This window comes from Hemitrygon akajei, chromosome 7 (assembly GCF_048418815.1).
Source record: "Hemitrygon akajei chromosome 7, sHemAka1.3, whole genome shotgun sequence".
Classification (NCBI taxonomy): domain Eukaryota; kingdom Metazoa; phylum Chordata; class Chondrichthyes; order Myliobatiformes; family Dasyatidae; genus Hemitrygon; species Hemitrygon akajei.
The window spans coordinates 90,766,620-90,789,019 of NC_133130.1; the positions used below are offsets into that span (position 1 = coordinate 90,766,620).

A 22,400-nucleotide genomic window follows, 5' to 3' on the forward strand; every position below is an offset into this window, starting at 1 on the left:
TTCACTTACCAGCAAAGATAGATATGTCAGTTGAAGTCCAATGGTACTATTTTCAAAAGTTTTATTAATAAAGGGGCACAAAAATTAAGGTTAATACAAACATTCAGATAACATGCGTCAATACTCAATCTAAAACGCAGGTACATTAATAATCACTCAGAAATAAGCTCTTTCGTTGTCTAGGGTATAATACTGAGTCCAATTGGAAATATAAAGAGTCACTCTGAAGTCTGCAGGCTTTTCCCTTTTTGGTTTCACGTGTTGGAGAGAGAGAAGAGAGATTGTTAGGAAAAGAGAACACTTGCCGTTGTCTTTATGAATCAAATCCTCAGCCTCAGAGGATTTGGCTTCCCTGGTGTTAAATAAAAGCGGTTTTCCGTTGGTTCTAGCCACAAACTCCGCATTCGGAATTTAACGCACGTGGCTTCCTTCAAAATGGCTTCCCGTTCCCACGGGAAGCGATATCGTGCTTCTCAGTGTCTCCTTGGTGCGTCTGAGGGTCGTCCTCTTTCAGACCCTTCTTTATACTGCCTCACGGGATCTCAGGTGTCAATCAGGTTGCAGGTGATGCAATCTCTCTCTCAACCAGCCCACTTTGCCCGAGGGCTTTACAATGTCCCTGCGAGTTGGCACGTCTGCAGTTCCCAGGTGTCTCCTGAGAACAATGCCACAGTCGCCAGCTTTTGTCCCAGTGGAATGCGGTATCCAGCACGTCGCTGTCTTTCCATTTCCTGTGTCCATTCGGCCTGTCTCTCTCTCTCGGGTCATTGACCCCCCTTTCACTAGGGCTCTTGCAATTCTCACAAAGGAGGGGGCTGGTATCATAACACCTCCCCTCTTAAAGGTTTTTTACCAGCGGTTAAAAACACAGAGTGGTACAGAGTCTTACAGAAATTTTGAATCTAACACAATACAGAAGCTTTTCTTTCCACTACAGAGTAATACAGTTATACATTCAAGTCAGCATCTAAACAGTTAACAATTACAGTGTCCCTTTAGTTAATATCTTAACATTGCGTACCGTACTAAAGTCTTGTAACATCAGACTTCAATTCAATAACCACCTATTTATTTATTGTTTTCAGCAACAAAACTGCGGAGGGGTGATCTTAGCTTAGGTGCATCTACAAAAGTTTATGCGAATACTAATCGTTTCGGTCGGTTTACTTCGCCGGCAGGTCTCCAAAGGTCTGTCTTTATTATTCACAGGCTTTGGCGCAACCCGTAAAACCTGCTTTGCTGTTTAAAAAAAATGGCATCCCCATTAACCGTCACCTCTTTTCTGGCGAGTCCCCCCGTTGGGACTTTGAGTAATCCCCCACTTGTTATGAAACCAGTAACTGGTTTCACTTACCAGCAAAGATAGATATGTCAGTTGAAGTCCAATGGTACTATTTTCAAAAGTTTTATTAATAAAGGGGCACAAAAATTAAGGTTAATACAAACATTCAGATAACATGCGTCAATACTCAATCTAAAACGCAGGTACATTAATAATCACTCAGAAATAAGCTCTTTCGTTGTCTAGGGTATAATACTGAGTCCAATTGGAAATATAAAGAGTCACTCTGAAGTCTGCAGGCTTTTCCCTTTTTGGTTTCACGTGTTGGAGAGAGAGAAGAGAGATTGTTAGGAAAAGAGAACACTTGCCGTTGTCTTTATGAATCAAATCCTCAGCCTCAGAGGATTTGGCTTCCCTGGTGTTAAATAAAAGCGGTTTTCCGTTGGTTCTAGCCACAAACTCCGCATTCGGAATTTAACGCACGTGGCTTCCTTCAAAATGGCTTCCCGTTCCCACGGGAAGCGATATCGTGCTTCTCAGTGTCTCCTTGGTGCGTCTGAGGGTCGTCCTCTTTCAGACCCTTCTTTATACTGCCTCACGGGATCTCAGGTGTCAATCAGGTTGCAGGTGATGCAATCTCTCTCTCAACCAGCCCACTTTGCCCGAGGGCTTTACAATGTCCCTGCGAGTTGGCACGTCTGCAGTTCCCAGGTGTCTCCTGAGAACAATGCCACAGTCGCCAGCTTTTGTCCCAGTGGAATGCGGTATCCAGCACGTCGCTGTCTTTCCATTTCCTGTGTCCATTCGGCCTGTCTCTCTCTCTCGGGTCATTGACCCCCCTTTCACTAGGGCTCTTGCAATTCTCACAAAGGAGGGGGCTGGTATCATAACAATAGTTTAATGCATGACTAATAAGTTGGTGTAGGAAGGACAGCATAAGAGTTTTGGATCATTGGGCTCTCTTCCAGGGAAGGAGGGATCAGTACAGATGGGACAGTCTGCACCTGAACTGAGGGGGACTAATATCCTAGCAAGAAAGTTTACTAATGCTGCACAGTGGGGTTTAAACCAGAGTTGCAGGGGGATGGGAACCAGAGTGCCAAAACAGTTAGTGGAGAGGTTGTGGAGGCAGATGCTGGTAAGACCTTAGGCAAAGTTAGGAATCAAAAGGTTGATCATGGTGTGACTAGTGTCCTGAGCTGTGTATATTTCAATGCAAAAAGTATCATCAGAAAGGCAGATGATGGTGCTGAAGATGAGCTAGCTAGCTTACAACCAGAGGCATTGTCTAGTGAGGAGAGGCTGTTGCCTACAATTTTGTGTTATCAACAGAACGAGCTGCAACATAAAAAGTGAACAAAATCGAGAAGGGTGAATACAGGACTGAAGGTGTTGCATTTGAATGCGCGCATTTTCCAGAACTTGGTAAATTAACTTGCAGCACAGTTGCAGCTTGGCATGTAGATGTTGTAGGTATCACTGAATCATGGCTTAAAGATTATAACTGGGAGCATACTGTCTAAGGATACATATTGTATTGAAAGGACAGGCAGGAAGGCAAAGATTTACTTTGTTGGTAAAAAATCAAATCATTAGAAACAGGTGACATAGGGTCAGAAAATGTTGAATTATTGTGGATAGAGCTAAGGAACTGCAAGGGTAAAAAGACCCTGATGGGACTCCACCCCTCACCCCCACAAAACTGTAGTAAGGATGTAGCCTAAAAATGACAAGGGAACCATGCCAAAAGGGCAATGTTACAATAGTCATGGGGGATTTCAATATGTAGGTGGATTGGGAAAATTAGATTGGTGCAGGATTCCAGGAGGGGGAATTTCTAGAGTGCCTATAAGTTGGCTTTTTAGAGCAGCTTGTGTTGAGCCCACTAGGAGATCAGCTATTCCCGACTGGGCGTTGTGCAATGAACCAAAATTGATTAGATAGCTTAAGGTAAAAGGGCTCTTAGGGGCAAGTGATCATAATATGATCAAGTTCACCCTGAAATCTGAGAAGGAGAAGCTAAAGTCAGATGTATCAGTATTACAGTGGAGTAAAGGAAATTACAGAGGCACGAGTGAGGAGTTGTCCAGAATTAATTGGAAAAACAGGGATGATGGGAGAGAAGCAATGGCTGGAATTTCTGGTAGCAATTTGGATGATAGATAGATAGATAGATAGATAGATACTTTATTCATCCCCATGGGGAAATTCAACTTTTTTTTCCAATGTCCCATACACTTGTTGTAGCAGAACTAATTACATACAATACTTAACTCAGTAAAAAAAAATGATATGCATCTAAATCACCATCTCAAAAAGCATTAATAATAGCTTTTAAAAAGTTCTTAAGTCCTGGCGGTAGAATTGTAAAGCCTAATGGCATTGGGGAATATTGACCTCTTCATCCTGTCTGAGGAGCATTGCATCGATAGTAACCTGTCGCTGAAACTGCTTCTCTGTCTCTGGATGCAACCATGGCTAACAAAAGAAGTCAAAGCCAGTAAAAAAGCAAAAGAGAGGGTATATAATAGAACAAAAAAAATAGTAGGAAGTTAGAGGATTGGGAAGCTTTTAAAAACGAACAGAAGGCAACTAAAAAGTCGTTAACTGTAAAGATGGAATATGAAAGCTAGCCAATAATATTTAAAGAGTACACCAAAAGTTACTTCAGATAAATGTAAAGTGTAAAAGAGAAGCAAGAGTGGATATCCGACCACTGGAAAACAACACTGGAGAGGTAGCAACGGGGGACAACAACATGGTGGATGAACTGAATAAGTATTTTGCATCAGTCTTCACTGTGGAAAACACTAGCAGTATGGTGGAAGTTCCAGGTATCAGGGGTCATGAAGTGCTTGAAGTTACTGTTTACTAGAGAGCAGGTTCTTGGGAAATTAAAAGGTCTGAAAGTAACTAAGTCACCTGGACCAGATGATGTACACCCAGCGTTCTGAAAGTGGTAGCCGAAGAGATTACAGCTGCATTTGTGATGATCTTTCAAGAATCACTAGATTCTGGAATGGATCCAGAAGACTGGAAAATTGCAAATGTCACTCCACTCTTCAAGAAGGGAGAGAAGCAGAGGAAAGGAAACCCTAGGTCAGTTAGTCTGACCTTAGTGGTTGGGAAGATGTTGGAGTCAATTATTAAGGATGAGGTCTCAGGGTACTTGGCGGCACATGATAAAATAGGTCATAGTCAGCATAGTTTCAAGGGAAAATCTTGCCTGACAGATCTGTTGGAATTTTTTGAATAAATAACAGGCAAAATAGACAAATAAGATTTGTTGATGATGTGTGCTTGGATTTTCAGAAGGCCTTTGACAAGGTGCCACACAAGGCTGCTTGACAAGCTACGAGCCCATGGTATTACAGGAAAGATTCTACCATGGATGAAGTAGTGGCTGACTGGCAGGAGGTAAAGAGTGGGAATAAAGGGAGCCTTTTCTGGTTGGCTACCATTGACTAGTGGTGATTGGGGCTCAGAGGAAAATTGAATCAGCCATGATGAAATGTCAGAGCAGACTCAATGGGCCAAATGGCCTAATTCTGTTCCTATATCTTATCAAGTACCGCAGGACCCTGTGACCAATCTTTCACTATGGCTGGTCCAGTTGAGTTTCAGGTCAAAGATGAACACTTGGATATTGATGGTGAGTAAACACTGATGGAAATGCTATTAAATATCGAGGTGTGGTGGTTAGAATATCTGGAAACAGTTCTTTTCTGGCATCTGGAGCAAGAGCGTTCCTTGCCACCTATCTACCCATTTTGAATTTGTCTAGTTGGATCATTGACTTGGAATAAAATTCTTGTTAATTGATATTGAATTCTGAAAAAAGTGTCCATACAAAGCAGAAAACATCTGTCAGTGTGCAAAACTCTTTAATTTTCAGTTTGACATTAATGCATATTAATGTTTTTCTGGAGATGGAAAGGATCACTTAATCTTTAAAAAGGCCCATGGCTTTATATTGAAGTACTTTATCATTTTCAAACAACCTTAATTTCAATTACAAGAACTTTCACAGATTACAATTTTTGTGGATTAATCACAATCAACCCCTGTCGTACAAGTGTATCAGCCAGAAATTTCATGGTTAAACATCTGGGCTAGTGTCACAAAACAACTCAATTGGGATTTAGTCTGGTCAGACTACAAAAATCAGACTAAATAAATTACATAAGAACTTACTAGTCACCTTTTGGATGATTGTATTCAAATGGTATAATCCATTCTTCAGCTGAACCTACAGCAGCCAACATAGAAAACTGTCAGATTTCCATCTTGAATGGCAATACGGTATTACTAAGAAACCCGCATCTTAACCCAGCCTTGTATCGACCATGACTTCTGTGCCTAGTGGACATGAACAGGGCTATAAATGGAGTGATCCAGAAATTTCAGGGCACCTGTACAAACATGTCAGGGCATCTTGGGTAGGTAAGAGGAGAACCACCAAGATTTGACCCACTTTCTTTTTTTCCTTTCTAAATACTGGGACAATTGTGCAACAGCTGGTATATTTGGCTGCAACAAGATGTAATCAATGCAAGCCAATAGGATACACATATTTGACCAAAGCATGCTAGAAAATAATAATACATATGGTCCACATGACCAAATTTTCTAGAACTTTCTAAACACAAGAACTGTTTACTTCTGCTTACGATTCTTTTTTCTCTTGTGCAACTCCAGTAACTAAGACCAAATTGCAGGACATGAACTGAACACTCAAAAGATTACTGGTCTGTCCTGTATATACACCCACTAGCTCATTGGAAGAACCATCCACCGATGAATTAGAGTATGAATTACGAATATCCCAGACACGGACAGAATTGTCAACTGATGCAGAAACAATCAGACTGCTATCTGAACTAAATGCAAGGCTAGTTATGTTGTCAGAATGCCCTCTCAGCTCTTTGAATAAAGTACCTGATGCGAGGTCCCATAGCTTCAGTCGCTGATCTTCACCTGCTGAAGCTAAGTATTTCCCATTGGGAGAAAAGGCCAATGCCAGCACAGGGCCACGATGTCCTGTGAAGAGGCGGACTGTGTTCCCTTGCTGAGTGCTCCACAGCCGCACAGTTTTATCAATTGAACCAGTTGCCACATAATTAGAGTTTGGATGAAACTTTACACAGTCTACATCTGCTAAGTGACCTGCATAAATACGCAGTGGGTACGTCCTATCAAGTGCCCAAAGTCTTGCAGTCCGATCATGCGATCCACTCACAAAGTAAAGGCTCAGGGGACTAACGTCAATGTCCCAGACTGGATAAGCATGCCCTTGATACAAACCAGTGTTTTTAAAACTGCACAAATCCCAGTATCGGACTGTTGTGTCTTCTGAACAAGACAGAAGTCCCGAATTATCCGAGAGGAACTTGGTACTATACACAGGCCCACAGTGAGCTCTTAGGATCTTCATTTCACTGCCCACATCATCTACCACCTGCATTAAAAACAGGCAAGAGTAATAGGGTCACATAAAACCAAATTCATCAAAAACTCAATTTATCATGCATGCATTGAACACAGAAAATTGTTTAAAATAGTTCTCTACTGGCTTTTGCTTCCTTATTAAGCAGAAATCACAAGTGTTTATATCATCCTGCACTTCTCTCCTGTATACACCTGTTAAGGATGGAGACAGGCTTAAGACAATATCATATCCAAAGCAACCTCCAACAGGTCAAGAGAAAACAATGAAGATATTAAGATGCCTCTCCTTTTGATTGTCCTGAAAATTATTTTCTGCTAGGCAAAGGTGTGCTTAAAATGCTGTGACATCAAACTCATATTCCAATCTGTCACAATGCTGCTGATAAGAACCAGGATATAGACAGTGCAGTTTAAGGGAACAGTTAGAGCAACAAATCCCAAAGCAAGTCTCTAGACTGTATAAATCATCACTATCTATACAAACAATGGCAATCTAAAGCATTCTCTCAGGTGGCTGCAAAATATCCTGTGGTACTAAAAGGACAAAGAGGTGATTGTGCTCAGTGTCCTGGCAATAATTATCCTGTACTAATTGTCCATCATATTCGCCAGCCAATGACTACATTTCAGTTGTAAAGGACTTTGGGATGGTCACATGGTCATAGTAACGTGGAATTGAAACTTCTTTAAAAATATGACAAGGGCAATCTCTTCACAGCTGTTGCTAATCCTAAGGTGCAAATGTGACATTTCTAAATTAAGCCAATTCACTGGTGCCTATTTTTTTTGAAAAGTACATTTTTAAACAATATTTTAAAGTGAGTCATTCCCTGCTCATCTGTCAAATTTCTCAGAGGGAAATTAAATGAACCATGTTTAAGACTGAACCAAATTTCAGTAACAGTTTTGCAGATGTGTGGTTTCTTGTTTTTGAAGAAATATTCATGTAAACTGCCGATGGGTTCTACTTACATTTTAGCATATTACAAGAGGCACATGTTACATGTAACACACATCATCTTGCATCATCCACCTCAGAGAAATCTTCAGAATGGGATTGGAGATACATAACCCTCTCATTCTCTTTATGCTCTCATCACCCAGGACCTGAGTTTTGGGAAATCTCTTTCAATGTAACTAATACATTTTACCACTAAGCATTCTGCAAGGGTGGGAAAATCTAAGAGTAAAGACAAAAGGTTGCAACATAGCATATCAGGGAGCATCTGTTGGAGTGGAGCTATTCTAGTAACAGTGTATCAGCTTAAAAGGTGCAACTGTATCCTGTCCGTCCTCTCCAACATAAATCAGTTCATGTGGGACTTTATTTTGTACACCAGGAAATATGCAATCACTATTAGACTGCCTTGATCAAACTGAAGAAAATGAAGGCTGGGGAGAAAACCAGTCTTCTCTTGGCTGATCTAATAAAAGACTGAAGAATTGTAAAGGCAAACTTTAGGCATGTTTTTCTTGCACAGCTTTCAGGCTTTCAAGACTCAAGCCTTCTTTCATTTAGAAACTCCAAACCTGTTTGGAAGAAAGCTTAAAGCTGAAATTGATCCAATGTGCACATAATAAAGCAAGTCCAGTATTTGTGAATTATTTACTACTTCAGGTGATCAGGTTATGGACAGTAATCTTCACTTAACTAGATGCCTGGAATTTCACACCCATGTTATAAAAATTAGGTGTCAGGATTCCTACTCAGTTGGTGGCCATTTAGCCCATCAAAAATATACATCCCTTGAAAAGCAACCCCTTTATTCTTAGAGCAAACACAAGGAAATCTGCAGATGCTGGAAATTCAAACAACACACACAAAATGCTGGTGGAACACAGCAGGCCAGGCAGCGTCTATAAGAAGCACTGTCGACGTTTCAAGCCGAGACCCTTCGTCAGCCTGAATAAAGACCCTTTATTCTTATTCTCCATATCACTTTCTGCACTCTCAAGAGTCTACACAATCCCCATTTGAAGACAGTTTCCATCATCCCTACAAGCATCAAACTGTATATCTTAATTACCACATAAGTTTCCTCACACTCTTCCCCTTATAACATTTGCCTTTGTTTCCTGACCCTTGAGCTATCACTGGAACTGGCAGTGGGAACATGTTCACACCAAGGGATGTAATTGCATCTTCAATTTAAATATTCCTCACTGCTCTAGATGTGCTATACTATCCATTATTTCCCAGTGGATTATCCCACCTGTCAAATACACCTCAGACACCAAGTGAACGCGAGAGATTTGGAGAAGTGATATTTGGAACAATTCGCATACTGGGGGGGGGGGGGTGGTGTTAATTAACTTAAAATATCATTTAAACACCTTTTCTTTCAACTACAAAAAGTGCTGCAAACCTTGCTCCTTTAATCCTCCTTTACACTCTCCTACCTTCTCCCTCACTTACTTGGACTCAGCCATCACTTGCCAGCTTGTAATACTTCCCCTCCATAGATGTGGTCTGATCTGCTGAGTTCCTGCAGCATTTTGAATGTTACTCAAGATTTCCAGCATCTGCAGAACCTCTCGTCTTTTTTAACCAAATTTTGTTTGCTTCAATAAAAGGTATACAACTTTGTGAAACTTTTGTTTGTAAGTTGTTTGATCTTTATGTGCAAAAGTCTTTGTCTTAAGTCCATCACCCGGACTGGAGCATAGTCCACCACAGTCCTCTGACCTGGGCTGAAGATTGATCGGCCCCGTGGCTTCCACTTTGACCATGACTTCATATGTCTTCTAGGCGAAAATCCTTCCTCTCCCAGGGATGAGGTTTTTGAAGCCTCTGTTGGTGTAACTCTGGGTTTTTAAAGGGATGGTGTTGCCCCATACCCAACCCTCCTTTTGCAGCCATGCTTGGGTCCATCCACGGCAAAGTTATGTGCAACAGTTGCAAAACTATATTCCAAGATGAGGACCACTTATCTAATCTTACTAAAATGGAGCGATGGGCAAAGATTTTAGTTTAAATTAAATAAATCTGTAATGAAGCCCTAACCATCAGCAATAGTGACCATTAAAGGAAAGGCTTTTTAAAACCCCATCTGATTCATTTACACCTTGAAGAGGAAACTGGCTATCCTTGTCCATTTTGGCTCGTGTAAATCTAGACTGATCAGCATGATTGGCATATACCCATCAATTCAGAGGGTAATTAGTGATTGCCAGTAAATTATTATATATCCTGCAAGTGAAATAAAACTTGAGATAAATAACTTCAGATTAATTAAAAATTAATTATTCTCAAACTCTTCACAGAATAATGCTGGAAACCACCATATTCCCATGACCATACTTCGTAGCTCCGGATTCACTGTTGTTGTTAAGTGCCATTGAGTAATTGTTGACTCATAGTGACCCTATGGATAGTTGCCCTAAAAGTTTCAACCCTCGCAAAGGCAGCCCTTTGTTGATAATGTTGTGGTCAAAGCTGTCCTCATTGTGTCCATCCACCTGATTGGTAGCTTTCCTCTTTTCCGTTGTCCTTCCACCTTGCTGAGCATGATATCTTCTACCAGGGAGCTGTTTCCACAAATAATGTGGCCAAAGCACAATAGGCAGAGTCTTGTTATTTGAGCCTCCGGAGAGACTTGGTTTGATCTTGTTGAGGACCAATCCATTTGTTCTGCAAGAGGTCCACAGGGTGCGTAGTGTTTTTCTCCAGCACCACAGTTCAAAGGCATTGATAGGCTTACTATTCTCCTTCTTTACTGTCCACCTTTCACATCCATGTAATGTTATTAAGAACACTATCGCCTGCACAAGTTGAATCTTTGTATGTAAAGATAGATTACGGTTCCCAAAGATCTTCTCTAAATCCTTCATAGCCGCTCTGCCAAGTGTGATTCTTCGTTGGATTTCTTGACTGCTTACCACTTTGGTGTTAATCATTGATCCAAGCAAGTTGAAACTGTCAACTGCTTTGATTTCCTCTCCATTGAGATTGAAATTGGTTGTGCTGCCAGAAGTCATAATCTTAGTCTTCTTCGAATTAAGGTGCAGACCCATCTTGAGGCTATGTTCCTTGATGTTGGTTAGCAGTTGCTTTAAGTCTTCTTTGTTTTCAGATAGTATTGAGTTATCAGCATAATGCAGGTCCTCCAAAAGGCCTGGAGGAGCAGGAGCAGCCCACTTGCTGCAATCGGTCCCTAATTACCCTCAAATTGAGAAGCAGTTGAGTCAAGCATGTAGGCCTGACCATGTAATTTTTTCAAGTTCCTTTTCCCAAAGAACATTAGGTAACCAGGTGTTTTGTTAATGACTATCGATCAGTTTTGTGGCCAAAGATATTGAGACTTTTTTCAAAAATAAATTCTAGAATTATGGGTATTTCAATTTACTAGGTGGGATTGAACTTTGCTCGTACAGTGATAACCACATCACCAGCTTATACTAATGGTAATTTAATTTCAGCCCCCTATCTTTTCGGTCATTATGCTAGACTCATCTTCTACCTCCCTCCAAACCTATTCAGTTTTGCCTTCCTCTTTATTTTGTCATTACACTTGCATTTCAATTCACAGAGCTTGTCCTCAAAACTGTACCACTGGGTTTTATGCTTAACTGAAAGGGCAGACAAGAGTTTAATCTGTGACAATTACATAAAGTACAATTCAGGAACCTTCCTTGGGAGGGGTATCAGTTTTCAAAGCAAAGCAAGCTGTAAGACAAAAGACTACAAGAAAATAGGTTAAGCCAGATGAAGTTTAGCAGCTTGATGCTAATTGTTGGATTTAACTGTTGTCATACAATCAAATACATACCTCATTATCAAAGATATCACATGCAAGGTTGATTCGAGAAACATCCACCTGCTGTGGCCCAAACTTCAGTTTCTTCGATCGCAAGCTCCAAAGTTTAATACAAGAGTTGTCAAATCCAGCACTAAGCAGCTTATTGTCAGGTGAAATTTCTGCAGTATTCAGCAATTGGTCTGTGTTGTAGAAAGCATAGAAACATATTGTCGTGAGAGAAGGTGGCCCATCCTTTACTCGTTTTATACTGTCTTGCAACAGCTCCAATGCTGCTTCATTCTGTAACATGGCAGAGGGTATCTCTGAAGGCTCCAAGCCCATCCCCTCACTTCGAGAAAGGGCTCCAACACTGTATAGCTGATAGCCAGTCTGCTGAGAACACTGCACATCCAAGTGAATACGTGAGGCTAGAATCTTGCACAGTGTACTGTTGTTGTCACTCTGGAGGTAGCGGAGAAGATAGTTGTAACTTTCTTCAGTAAGGCTAACAACATACTTGTTTTCAATTAGAGTACGCAGCTTGGAGTTTGAATAAATATCCTGGCTATTCAGAGTACTCCTTAGCTGTTCCATGATGTCCTTTTGATCTGCGTTTTGCAGAAACATTCCATGGAAGCGACTGTAGAAGCTATCTGCTGCACTCTTCAAACCACTATGTACCATGTCAAGATGGAGGTAGACAAATAAAGGGTAAAGCAGTTGTTTCACTTCTCGGCTGTACTTTGATTCTACATCTGGAATAAGAAATGTGATCGTGAGGAAAGACATTCAGAGGAGACCCACACCCTTCCCTACAATCCTTACAGTGCTCACAGGCAAGTCATAAATCTTATGAGCCAAAACTAAGCATTCAGCACAAACTGCAAAAGCAATAAGCACTAGTTCTGTGAAAATGCACGTGGAACATTTCCAAAATTTGGGAACACAGCCAAGCTTCAAAAATATATTAAGATCAGACATGGCAACCTGGAACAGAAAGGCAGTTACAAAATAAAAATTCCAGTTTACTTGCTTTTCACCAACTGAAATGATTTCCTAAATCACATCAAAAAATTTATTTTATAGATACCCATAGAAGCCTCATGTTATAATGATACAGGAGGTGGCCATTTGGCCCATCATGCCCATACCAGCTCCAATTAGTTAGTCCCACTGTCCTCCTCATTTTCCTGCAGCCCTGTACATTCTCTCTCACACATGCTCATAAAGGCTTATTTAATCCTTTTTACCATTAACCCACACTAAGAGCTAATTGATCAACCAGCACTTCATTCAGATACAGAAACCAATTGATAACCAGGCAGTCATGATGAGTGCATGCAAACTCTACACTGAGATTAGCTTTGAAAACATGTCCCTGGAGAGATCTTTGTTGTACTGCCCTTACACCATTTAACATTGAGATGGAGCTAATCTATTCATATGTTGCGTCCATCATCATTCTTTATAAGCAAATTACACAACTTCTGTGTACGTTAGAAAAATTATGACATGAAATACCTTCTGCTCACATTTAACTCTGCACCTTCTCTACATCATGCCTTCCACATAGACACTGACAGGATTAACTAAGGATAAAACTAACATCGAAGTGTGACACATCAAGTTAGTTCAATTATTTAGAACATCACACCAGTATTTTTAAGGCACCCATGAGGGGAACTTCAATTTCAGCAGAAAGATTTGATACTCATAAATGATATTTCAAACAGCAAAGTGTTGATTCCAGGAAAACAATATTTCAAATAAAACTCTCAAATGACTAAATAGCAAGCACATCCCCGATCTTTCTGACAGCATAACACCTTTATCTCCATCACTAAAGCCCCTTTGAAATGAAAAAAATATTGGTATTCCATTGGATTTTTCATTGATCACGAAATCAATATTGAGTAAATAAAAACCTCAGTTTTGTTAACATAGAACTCAATTATTTATGTTAATTATAACTTAAACATTTGATGTACTGTTTTTATTTTCAAGAAATCAGGATAGGAGGTCATATTTGCTTGTGGTAACTTTTAATAAGCTGCTTTAAAATTTTCTTGGATGTTGTTTTGCTGAATAGACCAAATTAGTCAACTCCAGAAAGTGGCCCCAATTCATTCTGGTCAAATTACCTTTTATTTCATTAGCAGTTCACATTCAAAAACATCCCAATTCAAAGGACAAAATTCTTAATGCCAAAATATTTCAACAATGAGGCATATTCTAGTTTTGCAGACTGGGCCATCCAAATGAGGAAGCAGCTGAAGAAACTGGTGAAAAGAACTTGTAAACCAAAATCAGAGCTGGACAGGAATGGGTCTCAGACTGCAAGATTAAATGAAATATTCCCATTACAAAACTCTTCCTGAAAAACTGTTAATACATTAACATACAATGCTAATATTAACTGATTCTTTTCTTGTGCTAATTTATCAATGTAACCTCTATTCCTTTCTCCCTCAAATTTAAGAGCTTTCAAGGCACGTCTACTACTTACTTCAACCATAGCATGTGGTAAACATGTTCCATGTTCTTATTCTCTCAGCAAAGACTTTGTTTTCAATTTATTAGTGGATTTCATGGTGACTTTCAAAAGACCTCGTGTTTGGGGACCTCACTCAACATCATCGGCAAGTCCTGGGGTCAATATTGAATTTGAAACCTGAAAATCGAGGACCGATAGCCAAAGCCCCACGTCTGCAAATCTCCGCAAGTCTGCTAAGGAAGTCAAAGGCCCAGTGGCCGCAAGTCCGAGTCTACTGGAGGCTGTAAGCTGAAGATGTCTTGTCCTGGGGTTGGAAGACCGTGCACTTATGTGGGTGGGTGGGAGGAAGGAATCTGGCTTGGTTTGCTGTTGTTTTGTGTTGTTCTGCAAAGCACTGTGGTCATGTTTTGTTGGTGCCTGCAGGCTGCCCCCAGTACATCCTTGGCTGTTGTTAATGCAAATGATGCATTTCACTGTATGTTTCGATGTAGATGTGATAAATAAATCTGAAATAATTCTTACAGTGATACAGTGATGGTTTCTAGCTACTCTCAAAAACTCAAGTTCTCTCAGCAGCCATCTTTGGGAAATAAAGAGAATGAGACTGTTTGCCTTGACAAGTACTGTTGTGGCATCCTCACTGCAAGTCTTTTTTGTGTTCTCTGCAGTGCCTCAATTTTTTCATGATATGGCAATCAGGACTACACACGTGCAAATGCTGCCTAACCAAAGTTCATTTTCCTATTTTCCAATGCTCTCTTTAGATGCTGCATTTTGTATTTTCATGGCCCTGCTAATATGCAGACAACTTTCAGTAACTGCAGCACCTGCATGTCACCCTTTGTTTCTCTACCTGATTCTTGGTGGTATCTTCCAAATAACAAGTGAGCTCTGTTCTTACTATCAAAGTATGCTATTCTGCATTTACCCACTATTTGCTCGTTAATACTTTGTCCATTCTGTAAGTTTAAAGCTCACTTATCATTTGTTGAGGTTTTCTGAAGAACTAAATATTCCTTCTAAACTTGGTATCGTGTACAAACTTTAACATTTTTAATTCAAGCATCTGAATTTAAATACAAACAGACATTACAGCAATCTGAAACAGTACCCACTTCCATTTCAAAATGAAACTCCAATCCAACTCTGCATCGTCCTGAGGTCAACTAGTAAATAATTCTACTCGGCCAATGCTTTTGCATTCTCTGACCTAAATCACTGTTGTATAATGAATACAGAAAGTTTTTTCGAAAAACTGGAGAAATTAAAACTACTTGGTAGGAGTATTCAGTTTAGACAGCATTTGCTTGTGTGTGTAGTTTTGGTTACCGAATCATGGGAAAAATTATCAAGGTGCTAGAGATCTGCAGCGGTGATGCTAGAGACGGCTTAATTAGGTGTATGAAATTATGAAAGATTTTCTTAGTGGGTTCAGAAAATGTTTGCACTTGTGAAGAGCAGTAACTCAAAGCCATCACTACAAGTCACCATGAGATCCAGTAGTGAATTCAAAAGAAAGTCTATGCTGAAACAAGGGTGGAACTTGTTACCACAGGCTATAGTTGAAGCAAAGAATAGAGATGCCTTTAAAACTGAATAAGCTTGAAAGAAAAGGGAATAGAGGGTTACACTGACAGGTCTGTTTGAAGAATGAGTTTGTGCATCACAAATGGCATCATTGACTGGATGGACTAAATGGCCTGTTTCTGAGCTGAAAATCCAAAAGGAAATAAATACTGTTTACCTTGTTAGCTCCTTGAAAGAAGAGTTGGTTTCCCCAGATATTTCCTGCTGATTACCGTACCTACCACTTCTAGATGTTCTCCTTGTCTCTCCCTTGGTAGAGGTTCCACCATTTTATCCTCCTACTAATGTTAACCTTAAATTTCAATAATGTTATAACCCCTTCTTAAATACAAATGTTAAATTAGTTATCTGCCACTCCTTATGCATATCTTTTCCAAACAGGTTACTAAATGACTCAACTATCTCTAATCTTGATCTGCAAAAAAAAAAGCTGCAATCTATCAAGACCAGGGATTTAATCCTCAACATTTTTGTTAATTTATTATCAATTTTCTCTCTTCCCATTTGTTTGTAATGTTCCCTGTTCAAGCTTCATGATGGATTCAAAGCAAAATAATGACCTTTGATATCTTATCACATACTGTGGCACTATCCTGATTGTACTTAATGGCCTTAGTCCAATTTAATTTTTTTTAAATGTTTCTATTTTATGCCTCTTGAAAAATTTGGTTTGTCTTTAATTTTCTCTGTAATTGTTCAATTGGAAGAGATTAGTTAAAAACAATCTCTATGTATTCTTTCTTACCATGCACTCCACTATTGTCTCTGTACTTAATGTATGCCCTTTCCTTTTCCTCAATCTTTTATTGCATCCATACAGCATCAGAAATGTTTTGTTAGTTTTGTCTTTTTCGTAAAATACATCCTTCCTGTACTCTGTTGAACATTATTTTGAATGTTTCCCTTTTCAAACAATGCTATTGTTCATTAGAACCACAACATCAGTTCTCCCCCAAATCTATTTGATGTCCTTTTCTATTATCTTACAGGATACTACAGCTGGATGCTCCCTTATTTTCTCTTATCTACCCCACTTCATTCACATTGTTAAGTCTGTCAATAACACAATAGTGGTGGTCTCACCACCACCAACAGAGAGATAGCATACAGAGTGGACATGGAAAAGCAAGGCAAATAATGTTTTCCTGAATGTCAACAAGACAAAGGAGATGGTTATTGACTTCAGGAGAACTTGGACCACTCAAACCCCATTTTACATAAGTGGCACAGCAGTTTCAAACTTTCATGGTCCCAAAACCATGAAAGGAAATCTCACCAACGTCTCTACTTTCTGACGAACCTGAAGAGAGCTGGACTATGCACCTCTATACTCCTGTTACTCTACACATGTGCAGTAGAGAGTATGATTACAAGCTGCAGCACTGCATGGCACGGAAACTGGATTGTAGCAGACAGGAAGGCTCTACAACAGGTAGTCAAAACTGTCCAATGCATGATGGCACCAGCCTACCCACCAATAAGGACATATACATATAGAGAAAAGTGCCTGAAGAGTAACATCACGATGAATTCCACCCACCCTGCTCATGGACTGTCTCACTTCCATTAGGGAGAAGGCTATGTATCATCCACACTAGGACCACCAGACTCAAAACCAGTTGTTTTCGCCAAATAGTAAGGTTGATCAACATCAATCCACCCCTACTTTATCACTTCCTGGCAGTTAGCTTGTGTGCAGACAGCCCTATGCCTAGCATCTCTTTAAGGACATACAATTAATCTACTATAACTGATGTGTATTTATATTTATTGTGTTTTTTTATCATCATTGTTCTGTTCTTTATCTTGAATTTTTTTGTGCTACATTGGATCTGCAGGAATAATTTACTGTATTTCTTTGTTCCTTTCACTTGTGTACAGGAAATTACATTAAACGATCTCGAACCTTGATTACTAGATCCAAACAAGAATACATTTTGGATTATGTTTAAAACTATACAGAACAATTCTATAAATATCATTGGAACTACATTCCTTTTCTCCTTATGTTCAATTCATATTGGGCTAAATGGAATTCCCCATCATTTCTAGTCTGTTTTTTTTTAAATGTTCCTACTTATTTCCTCCTCCAGCTCTCTATGCCATTAGTTGTCTGGAATATTATTCTTGCTAATATGATTGATCTTTTTTCTGTTGATGTAGATTCTATTTATCTTTAGAAATGCTTCCACGTTTTCTGTTACTAGTACACAACAGCAATGTATGCAAATTTCAGCTTAATCCATACATATTGCCGCTCACCCTTTATCTGTCAACACCAGTGCAAAATAACCCATGTTATTTTCAGTTACTAACTTATTTTATTAAAATATTTCTTTCTGACTCAATGTCTTCCAGATTTGAAATATTTGATATTTTTGTCCAAACCTGTGAATTTGATCTGAATTTAGGTTTGATCATACAACAGGCCAGCCAAATACGCCACCCTGGTGAGAAGTCTTCTGTTCTTCACATTGAAGAAAAGCTTCTCTTCAATTTTTAAACAAAAATTTAAACACTTTAGAAACCATATTTATAACCACAGGTATAGCATGACTTTAAACACAAGTGATTCTGCAGATGCTGGAAATCTTCAGCAATACACAAAAAATGCTGGAGAAACTCAACAAGTTAACATCTCTGGAGGGAAATAGTAAATTTTTTTGAGCAGAGAGCCTTCATCATTAATGTTCTACTGTATAAATTTCAGAGACAGGATTAAGCAGACACTGACAATGCAGAATGCTTATAGTATTTTATAACACCTACATACTTTACATCTGAATACATGCTTCCCCCCATCCACACTCACCAAAAAGGAAGATTTTAAACCTCCCGAACTGTATTTCATATTGATTAGGATCAGCTTGACAGGGAGCTGCAGAAACCACATTGGGAGACCCAGACTCTGCCTGAACTGTTGTTAAAAGAAATGCAAATAGAATATTATCAACACTAAAAGATCTGGCACAAGAAGTAAAATCACATCCCAGTCATTTCAAAGTAACTGCACCGACAATGTCATTTCAATGGGCATGCAGGTGAAAAAGTTAAACTGAAACTACTCAATGGATTGTGAGAAGCTGTTTCTTTACATTTTCAGCTGAATACTGCAATCCTCACAATACATACTATATCACAATTTTAAAAAGTTCTTCATAACCAGGATCATCTTGCTATTGATGTGTTATTTACAGTGAATGTTAGTCCCTATTGTGGAACTAATCAATCTACACAACCAAATTGTCTCAGACCTCATTATTCAACTGGTTTTTAAAAAAACTTGCTAAAATGAAAAAGCACATGTTGGACATACTCAGCAGATCAGGCTGAATCTGTGAGAAGAGAAATGAGAGTCAACATTGGGAACATTTTCTGTTTCTCCTCCCACAGGTGAGGCCAGAGTATTTCCAGCATTTTAAGTATGTGCAGTCTTTATTTTCACTTTCTGGAATGCAAGTCTCATTCACCACTGGACAAAATTTGCTTCAAGTTCAGATAGCATCAGATTATGGTCGTTCTCAACATCTCCCCAGTAGAAAACAGACCACTGGCATAGTTTTAAACATTTAAAGTTGAGAAACTAGTGGCTCCAAATGCATATGTTGAAATTCTACACTTTCTTTTATGTAGAAGAACGAAATGAGGTACACTATATCATCCTCTGCATCATTCCTTCCGTTATTTAATCATAGCCTCTGCCTCCAAACTTCCAAAGCATTTAACTTAACCATTTCTAAAATGTTAACCTTAAAGAGTAACTTTTTTTTCTTGTCTCTACAGATGATGAGCAACATTGAAGCAGTGCTAGCCTATTTTTATTTCCAATTTCCACCATCCATATTATTATGCTTTTGTATCAACAATATTTTTCTTGGCATCACTTTCCCTGCTGTTTAATTACCATAGTTTTGCACTTCACTTAAAAAGCATCAATTCAGCCATATTACCGGTAATCAAGTTTTTTTAAACATCTGACAATGTAAGCACTTCAGTGTCACTGTGTTAAAGAGGAAGTTTCACAACTTAGCAGTTGCTGGTGGTACAAGTATCCTATGTCAATTACCATTCCAAATTCACTTCATCCATGTTATATGCTTAGCCACAAGTGTTTATGAAATAATGCACAAATAGATGTTTTATACGGATATTTGACTCAAATACCATCCACAAATTTGCTGATGATACAACCATTGAATCTCAGGTGGTGACGAGAGGACGTACAGGAGTGAAATATGCCAACTAGTGGAATGCTGCTGCAGCAACAACCTGTAAGACGAAGTTGATTGTGGACTTCAGGAAGGTTAAGATGAAGAAACACATACCAATCCTCACAGAGGGATCAGAAGTGGAGAGAGTGAGCAGCTTCAAGTTCCTGGGTGTCAAGATCTCCGACGATCTAACCTGGTCCCAACATATTGATGTAGTGATAAAGAAGGCAAGACAGCAGCTACACTTTATTAGGAGTTTGAAGTGATTTGGCATGTCAACAAATACGCTAAAAACTATTATATTTATAACGTGGAGAGCATTCTGACAGGCTGCATCAGTCTGGTATGGAGGGGCTACTGCACAGAACCGAAAGAAGATGCAGAAGGTTATAAATCTAGTCAGCTCCATCTTGGGCACTAGCCTACAAAGTACCTAGGACATCTTTAAGGAAGCAGTATTTCAGAAAGGCAGCGTCCATTATTAAAGACCTCCAGCACCCAGGGCATGCACTTTTCTCACTGATACCATCAGGTAGGAGATACAGAAGCCTGAAGGCACACACTCAGTGATTCAGGAACAGCTTCTTCCCCTCTGCCATCTGATTCCTAAATGGACATTGAACCTTTTGACACTACCTCACTTTAAAAAAAAATACTATTTCTGTTTTTGCACATTTTTCAATAACCTATCCAATATACGGAATTGATTTACTTGTTTATTTATTATGTTTTATTCATTATTTATTCTTTCTCTTTCTGCTAGATTATGTATTGCATTGAACTGCTGCTGCTAAGTTAACAAATTTCACGTCACACGCCGGTGATAATAAACCTGATTCCGATTCTGAAGAAAGCAGTTTTGTGCCTACAGTTCTAATGTCTGATAAAAAATGAGACTTGCTGCAATTTACACACCTAGAATAATGCATTGGATTCTTGAGAAATGCTAATAGTCAAAATTGAGTCCATTAAAAGTCTTCTGAGAGAATTTAAGGACTTGGAAAAAGGATCTACTGCTTTCCCGGCATATATGATGAATAAACTCTTCTCGGGCTTTCAGCCAGGTACAGGTATCAATTATAACCGACGTTTCAATGACAAACTCAGAAGATGATGACAGAGTTTGTCTTCAAAACATCAGTTATAATCAGTACCTGTACCCTGCTGGAAGTGCAAGAAGAGTTTATTCGTAATTTGGGGACTTGCCCATTTACCTATTCCAATAAACTAAACTAGTTTATCTCAAGAAAATAAGTAGGAAAACAAGGTGACTACTGAAAACGTCTGATCACTTGGAATGCAATTCATCTATTAAGATCTAGTAAAAATTATATATCAGATATTAAACCTGAAAGGGTAAAGAGCTAAACTCTGTTGCTTTAGCCCAGAAGGAAAATATGAATTGTGAAAATGTTTAATTAAGGAGAAAAACTGGAATTCTAATTTATGGCAAGTTGGGTTTGCCTTAAGAGATCTCTGTTATTAAGACAACGCTAAACTGGTCAATCATCAGACTGATCACCTCCACTTGGTCACAAATACACAAGAGGTTCAGGTGTAGCAATGAAAGGGAAGAGAGAAAAAAGGGTTTCCTACAGTCAACTGTTATATTTATGTATTTATTGAGTTACAGCACTTTGAGGCATGTTGCAACACAAACAAGATGCTGGAGGAACTCAGCAAGCCAGGCAGCATCTATGGAAAGGAGTAAACAGTCAACATTTCGGGCCGAGACCTTTCAAACCCCTGATTCAACCCTACGTTTACAGTTCTTGCAATCTGTAGCCTCAAATGCAACTGAATAAAGAATTCTTATTTTGTAATTTGCTAACGCATTGCTGGCCATTGTAAATGTAGACAGGCAGGGATGATAACTCCAGACTTACATTAACAATACAAACCAGCAATTTAGCTCGTATTGTACAAGCTTTTAAGTGTTATTTTGAAGTAATTTCAACCAACGAGGTGGAAATTTTCTTTACTCAACAAACTTCTTGTAGATGTCTGGTACTCAAAATAGCCTGGTTCAGGTAGGCAAAATTATCTTCATTGTACCTGTCAAGTTCGTTGCCATTTCTTCAGCAGTCTGAGAAAATTTCGGTCCCTGCTTCATGGCTCCATCCGAGTCCACAAATTGTCTTCTTCTGAGGTAGTGAGCCACGGCAGTTTGAATCTGTTCTGTGCGTACTCGCTTCATAGTCTAAACAAATCAATGTGATAAGTGACATTATTTATTTGACAATTATACCTTTCTAGGTCGATCCAACTGATGGTAGTCACATAATTAGGGGAGGGAAGGAGAGGGAGAAGGGGTGGGAGGAAGTGTGGATGGGCGTGGGGGAAGGGGTTGAGAGACGGGTGGTAGGTGGGGAAGGGAGGAAGGTAATCGTTGCCCCACCGCCTTCGCACTTCCCGCAGGCCCGCAGCCTCCCCTTAGTACCGAGCCGTGACTTACTGCATGACGGCCGTTTCCTCCCTTGACAGCAGAGAAAAGCGAAGGCCGGAGAGTGTCACCGGGCCTCGGAGCCGATCCGAAGGACGCGCTGCGCTGGGCTCCGGGCCAGCCGGCGGTGGGCAGGGGGAGGGACCGCTCTCTCCGCTGCCGCTTTGCCGCCTCCGCTCGAGAGGCTTAGCCTCTC

At 39.6% G+C, this 22,400-nt stretch overlaps 1 protein-coding gene across 1 annotated transcript; it reads right to left on the minus strand.

The window, feature by feature from the left end:
* Positions 1-1,389: 1,389 nt before the first annotated feature.
* taf5l (TAF5-like RNA polymerase II, p300/CBP-associated factor (PCAF)-associated factor) lies at positions 1,390-22,373 on the minus strand. The gene is made up of 5 exons (XM_073051411.1): positions 22,217-22,373; positions 21,817-21,961; positions 18,363-18,467; positions 11,500-12,224; positions 1,390-6,740 (listed from the first exon to the last, which is right to left on the minus strand). Exons 2-5 carry the CDS (start codon positions 21,956-21,958, stop codon positions 5,949-5,951), a joined length of 1,764 nt encoding a protein of 587 aa, XP_072907512.1. The 5' UTR covers positions 21,959-21,961; positions 22,217-22,373; the 3' UTR covers positions 1,390-5,948.
* Between the last annotated feature and the right edge of the window lie 27 nt (positions 22,374-22,400).